This window comes from Primulina huaijiensis, unplaced genomic scaffold (genome assembly GCF_012295235.1).
Source record: "Primulina huaijiensis isolate GDHJ02 unplaced genomic scaffold, ASM1229523v2 scaffold36477, whole genome shotgun sequence".
NCBI lineage: Eukaryota > Viridiplantae > Streptophyta > Magnoliopsida > Lamiales > Gesneriaceae > Primulina > Primulina huaijiensis.
Window position 1 is genome coordinate 29,474 of NW_027358516.1, and position 6,647 is coordinate 36,120.

Consider the following 6,647-nt stretch of genomic DNA (forward strand, 5'->3'; position numbering starts at 1 on the left):
ATTAATGAAGTAATGGTGAATTAAAGATTAAATAAGTAAATTAACAATTCAAACTCATATTTCACTTAAATAAATAAATAAAACATTAATGAAGTAATAGTGAGTGAAAGGGTAACCAAGTAAGTGAAAGGGTAACCAAGTAATGTCGTTGATTCAACTAAAATAATGAAATAAAGTTATTTTTATTTTCAATATCAATCTTTATATCAGAAAATTGAAAAGTCACCTAAATAAATAAATATTAATGAAGTAATGGTGAATTAAAGATTAAATAAGTAAATTAACAATTCAAACTAATATTTCACTTAAATAAATAAATAAAACATTAATGAAATAATAGTGAGTGAAAGGATAACCAATTAAGTAAGTGAAAGGGTAACCAAGTAAATTCACAATTCAACTCATATATTTATAGGTAGTATATATATATATATAAAAGATGTACACGTGTTGTATGTGTTATTATTATTTTTAATTTGATCAAATAATACTAAACAATTAACACGAAATTATTTTCAATTTAGAAGAGTTCGATTTAAAATAGAAGTTTTGTTTAGATTTTTTTCTGTGTAAAATATGGACTAACTTGAGAAGGTTTTAGTAGAGTTAAAAAATAATTATGGAATTAAATATTTTAATATGTAGTTACTCTAAACGTCTCACACTTAATAATATAGTATAGATATATATAAAATAAATTAAAACAATTTATATTTCGTGGGGGAAAAAACACACAAACTCATGACATGATATGTACAACGAGGAACCCATTGATAACACGCATATGCACCCCCAACATCATCCAAGCAAGAAAACGATTTATCACATTCATACTTTCCCTTCCTTTTTTTTAAAAAAAATTCTCTTTTTGCAGTTTTCATTCTTCACCAAGTATTCCCCACTACTGAAGTGTTTCTTCAATTTTTTTAATTTATTTTTGGCCTCGTGCCGCCCCAATTTTGAAAAGATTTTTCCGACAAAAGTAGATTGGAATTACTCCGACATCTCGAGCAAATCTGACGATTTTCATAAGTTACACAACTTTTTGTGAATCAGACCATCTCGTCTTCTGCAAGTCGCACAGAAAATGTCGTGTAAAATACTCACCAATAATTGACACTCAACGGAAAGGCCATCTAACTTGTGCCACATGCAACAAATTTGAATGGAAGCAGATCTTGAACAAACACATCGGCGGTATTGTCCCGAGTATCGACTAGGAATCTTGTGGGCATGTAACCTTTAGTAATTGATATTTAAAAAGAAAAAAAAATCTAAAATATATATTAAAAAAAGGAGTTGTAGAGAAAAAATATTTAGCCAGGAGTTGAATTTAGAAAAAAATATAAGTTCATCAACAGCACACCGATATATATTTGCTAAACATCCCAATGCACTCTCTTTAGTGGGTTTCAGCACTAAAGTTTAGCCTAGCCGATTTCACCTGCTTAGAAGCTGGGATTCAATCAAAAGTCTATTCAGATTATGCTCAAAATTGAAGTATTTGACATCAAGAGCTACAGATTACAGACAAAAAAATTGAATTCAAATGGAATGATTTTAAGTTTCCAGTCCAGTGCCATACTACTAAACATGTCAATTGTCGTAATTGATTCAAACAAATACATCGAGGCATAAATCATCCAGTGTTCTTTCCATGGATGCATGTGCCATGATTGCTTACTCAATCGTCGTTCTTCTTCAAAGAACTCTTAAATAGGGAGAAGTATAGTGATTCTTTATGTACTCGAAATAGATCAACTCTTTAAAATAGTTTATAACCTTTTAAAGCAGAAGCAACACCTTTTTTCTTAAAAAAACAAAGAAAAGAAAGACATTAAGCAGTTTGCACAACAATGGTTCAGTTGAGAAAATCAAACTTTATTTTTTCCTAAAGCTTAGAGTTTCCCCTGTTTAAAACTACGAACACGATACTTGAGCAAGTAGAAAGTAACCTGGAGTTCACAATTTTTGTTGGATGCCACACGGACCTCCAAGCACGAGGAATCAAACAAATGGCACTAGAAAAGAACACAATACAGAAATTACAAATGAGATTCAGCTTAACCGTTCAAACTAGACCAAAACAAAAAGACAATATAAAGCTGGCAATATAAATTTACTGATTCATCTTGGAGAAAAATGAAGAGCTACAGCTAAACAATAACACGATAAAGGGCAAATATTAGCATCAACTTGTCGCAGTGCATATCATGATAAAGAATAGTCGAATGCTCCTACACCTCTTACTTATTATTTGAATTATATTTGTAGCAATTTGCGTATCCAACTCTGATTCATATTCAGTATAAAATAGATTAATAAAAAGATACATCATCATTGTCTTTTTCATCTTTCGAGGCATCATGAGATGCTGGCTCCTCTTCATCCTCCTCCGCTGAAGAAGCCACTTTCATAACCGGATGATCGCCATCCTTCTCATCTGGATGTCTCACCACAATGACAGGACAAATACAATGCCTCACGCAGTAATCACTCACGCTCCCAAGCCTTCCATTGTCCCCTCTCTTTATGGCACCGAATCCCATGCTCCCCATAATCAAAGTACTCAGTCTGAGTCTTTCAACCTCCAAACACAACCTCTCCTTCATATCATGATCCTTCACAATGTGAATTTTGAACGGAATTCGTGCTTCCACAAGGGGTTGAGCCAGAACGGATGCCTTGGTAGTCGTGAAGGCGTCGAAATCTTCTTCAAGCTTCTGCCGCGATCGCCCGTTCTCGGCTTCAACGATGGAGACGTCAACGGAGCCCCAATCGGCGCCGTATAGGACTGAGGTAGGGCGAACGTGGATCAAAATGATAGCATCCCCGGGGCGGAGGTAATGGCGGACGGACCACTCAACGGCAAAGGCAGACTCATCGCTAAGATCAACGGCGATGCCGATCTTGCGTTGGGCGTTGGCTGTTGGAGTGGCTGTGGACATGGGGGCGGCCGGGGGAGGGAAACGAGGGGGAGAGGAGCGAACCTTAATGGAGGCGGGAGGTGGCAATTCAGAATCCGGCGACGGTTGCCGCATTTTGGCGGTGATGTGCCGGCGTCGCTTGGTGGTTGACCCGTGTCCGTGTCTCGTAGAAGGTTTTAGCTAGTTCGAAGGAGTGGGAAATAATTTTGCGAATATGCTTCGAATTTTGCAAGGCCCTCCGTCTGCTTGCCTCCCACGCTCTCTCTATTAACGGATCAAGCATAACCAATATATATTAAATTTTATTCNCGTGTCGCATGCGGAGTGAATAAAGGTACCTATGTGGATATGATAAACAAAACCTTATTTGTACACTATTTATAAATAAATTTGACACATATTTTACACATGAAGTAGAGTGTATATAACACAAAATGAAATATAAATATCAACTTCCTAAATTATATATATAATTATTCGTATTATAAAATTATTGATAATTGATTATAACATCAATTTTATTAATCACAATAGTACACAAAATTAAATATATATTAATAGTATAGAAATCGTACATAGAATTATCACTTTTATTGAAAAACAAGAAAATGATTTTTTTTCTTTCAACAATAATAGCGATAATTAATATAAGTTACTTTTCTTTCTTAACATGATTTACTCAAATTTATATCATTTAGAAATCAACATTTTAAAAAGCTATTGTTTATAGTTGAAACAATCTTATCTGATTATTGTGTTCTATCCAAAATTTTACGAGAGCTAGAGTTAAAAGAAATATATTTTCACATCCTTTTATATTTAAAAATGATTATCTTTCTTCAAGGATTTCTACACGCGCATATGAATCTAACATATATAATGAAGAAATAAACATTTATTTCTTAATGATAATTTCTTTGTTTGGGTAAATATTCAATCACAAACTTTATCATATTAATAAATCTTTTTTAAGTAAACAAATAAAATAACGTACTAGAAAAGGCTTCGATCAGCTTTAATGGTTTTACTGCGAGTCTTTGGCAGAAGCTGTGCCGCTTGCTGGTGATATAGCTCTCCCTGCACTAACATGCATGCAGTACCAATTACCATTCATTATTTTCTTTTCCTTTTCAGAATCCCATTTCAAAAATATATTATTAAAAAGTTCATGGTTTATCTGTTGTGTACTCCGATCCTCCTCAATTTAAGAAAGGGGTCAGCGGCGATTCTTGTGTTTCAGCACTTACATGGCAGAAACGAACACTGGGGAGGCAAGCATTGATGCCTTCTCCTTAATTAGCTACCTGTTTCGTATATTACAAGTTCTAGGTTTTTCAAGAAGCACTACAGAAAATTAACACACTGATTAATTAATATTTTCTAAAAAAGAATTATAAACAGGGACTGGACTGGGGCGGGCCCGTGATTTTCAGGGGAACAGCGAAATATAGATACTGTTTGTGTGTGTGTGTAAAATCTTATAAGATTTATTGTGATTTAAAATTTCAGGACGTACGTTCGTAGAATAAATACCATTGCTAGTTTAGCATGAAAACCCATGTAAAAATCCCAACACCGGGAGACATCAGATCAATAAACCGAAAATGTAGAGAACGAGACATGGTGGATCCTAGAAAACTCAGAAAATGTATTGCCCCAATTTGGAGTTGAAAACACTTTAGCAGCCAAAAGGGTAAGCATAAAACTATATTTTGGTCCTTGATAACTGGTATTTCACAAAAACGTGAAAAGACAAAAACCAAAGAGCAGATAACATCTTTGATTAAATTCATGCATGCTAATAAGAAAGCTTGAGAGACAGATCCATAGAACCGGTGGAGCCATCCAAACCAGTCAGTGCTGCAGTGCTGCTGGCTCCACAACAAGATTGATCTCCAATATTCACAGATTCTGATCCCCACCCGGCCATTAGCTTCATCATCACATACTCATTGTTGTTTGAGTTAATATTGCTTTCCATACCTTTAGATGGAAAAAATTCATACTCCGTAACCAATGTATTGCCAGCTTCTGAATTTGATGTTGTTGATGATGATTCTCCTTTCTTGTGAACTGCCACAATCTCGACACCCTAAATGTGATTATGATATTAGTTCTTCCAAATTTAGCATGCAATATAATGTATCACTGCCGTAGATGATCAAATTAATATAGATATGTAATCTTGAGTTATTTTATATGCAATTCTATTAAATAACTGGTTGTTAGTATTAAAGAAATCTTGGAAGAAAAAGGGTCGTCAACAACCCATCCGTATTCAAGATTATTAATTAGTAATTAATTACCGGGTGTCCATTGCGAATTGTATATGCCACATTAGGTTCCGGCCGTACTATTGTTGCAAGACCTTGATTTTCTCGCTTGATGTAGGTAGTTTGTCCAACATTTAACTCCAAGAATCCACACCCACTAAAGTCAGGTTTCATTCCACAGCAGCCCAAATGTTGACCACTGATTTTCTTTTTCTGCAAGATATATCAAAAAATATTAATGGAACAAGTCAAGTACGATGACTTTAATGGATAAATATATGTACACATATGTGTGTGTGGCTTCTTAATGCTGAAATATTTGAATTGTTAAAGATGCATATACCTCTTGACAAGCAATGCAGAGCTGAGTGCAGCTCTTCCCAACATTAGGGTTTGAAGAAAGAGCGCCCAAGTTATTTGATCCCTTAACTTCAAACAAATCTGCTTGAAAATGATGATCAGACACAAAACCTCCAAAACCCACCTGACCATTAAACCCCAATCTTTCATTTGGATCATTGAAACCCATTTTTCCCACAGCGATATCGGGAGCCCCAAAACCACCCAGCTTCGGAAACCGAACGGGGCCCGAAACATTAACAGGAGTAGGATAAAAAGAAGAAGAGGCTACGGGAAAGTTAAGTGCCTGATTAGTTGTGTTTATCTCAGTCATTTTCTTCAAATCTTGCATCCTTAGCCGCTCAAGTTGAGCCACCCCCATCCCTCTCTGCCGCTGCTTTTTCCTTTGCCCATTGCAAGACTCTCCCCCCTTCACCTTTGTCCGGCGAGAGTACCGCTGTATTTTCCGGTGATCACGATCTTCCGGCATGACCATACAGATGTCCGTGTTTGGATCAGAGACCTTCGTAACAGAATTAGCAGCCATCGTTTTATCAAGACATCGTGTATATGTGGTGTTTATACAGAGAAAGGGAAGAAAGAAAGGGAAAGACAACCAACCAGAAATAGAGGTACAGCTGAGAAATGCAAAATGTGGGTGGGGGTTTCATGAAGTATTTGGAGTGTGTGTCCAAATATGTGAATATATACAGAAAGTTTGATAGTCGATCTCATGTCCTTAATAATCTTGTCAGAGCTTATTGGCATTTTTCTTTAGTTAGTTAAAGCTTTTGCAGTCTTTATTTGTTGATCTTTCATCATGACTGAGATTTTGTAAACTTAATTTGGTTGGGAATTTATTCTACTGAATTATTAATCCTGTTATTGATTAAATTTTTGTCTTTTTTACATATAATTTAGATATTCAAGTAGAATCATGTTTGAATAATTATTAAGTGTCCTCATATATACCTAACTAGTAGAAAAGAAATTAACATGACTGTCAGGTTAAAATTTTGGTCAAACTGAAACAAGGATTATTGGTAATAATTAAGAAAAATATCATCTTCACCACACACACACACACACACACACACACACACACACA

The 6,647-nt window shown here is 35.2% G+C and overlaps 2 protein-coding genes across 2 annotated transcripts; both read right to left on the reverse strand.

The window, feature by feature from the left end:
- Positions 1 to 2,185: 2,185 nt before the first annotated feature.
- LOC140968400 (universal stress protein PHOS32-like) lies at positions 2,186 to 3,193 on the reverse strand. The gene has a single exon (XM_073429333.1). The coding sequence runs from the start codon at positions 3,039 to 3,041 to the stop codon at positions 2,319 to 2,321; it is 723 nt and encodes a 240-aa protein (XP_073285434.1). The 5' UTR covers positions 3,042 to 3,193; the 3' UTR covers positions 2,186 to 2,318.
- Positions 3,194 to 3,930: 737 nt separating this feature from the next.
- LOC140968399 (uncharacterized) lies at positions 3,931 to 6,181 on the reverse strand. Its single transcript, XM_073429332.1, has 3 exons — positions 5,544 to 6,181; positions 5,234 to 5,413; positions 3,931 to 5,019 (listed from the first exon to the last, which is right to left on the reverse strand). The coding sequence occupies exons 1-3, from the start codon at positions 6,084 to 6,086 to the stop codon at positions 4,726 to 4,728; spliced, it is 1,017 nt and encodes a 338-aa protein (XP_073285433.1). The 5' UTR covers positions 6,087 to 6,181; the 3' UTR covers positions 3,931 to 4,725.
- Between the last annotated feature and the right edge of the window lie 466 nt (positions 6,182 to 6,647).

Coding starts and splice junctions, on each gene's coding strand:
- LOC140968399 (XM_073429332.1), bottom strand. CDS start 6,086: ATGGCTGCTAATTCTGTTACGAAGGTCTCTGATCCAAACACGGACATC. Junction 5,414..5,543: donor TCTGCATTGCTTGTCAAGAG/GTATATGCATCT, acceptor TATATCTTGCAG/AAAAAGAAAATCAGTGGTCA. Junction 5,020..5,233: donor CAATTCGCAATGGACACCCG/GTAATTAATTAC, acceptor AATCACATTTAG/GGTGTCGAGATTGTGGCAGT.
- LOC140968400 (XM_073429333.1), bottom strand. CDS start 3,041: ATGCGGCAACCGTCGCCGGATTCTGAATTGCCACCTCCCGCCTCCATT.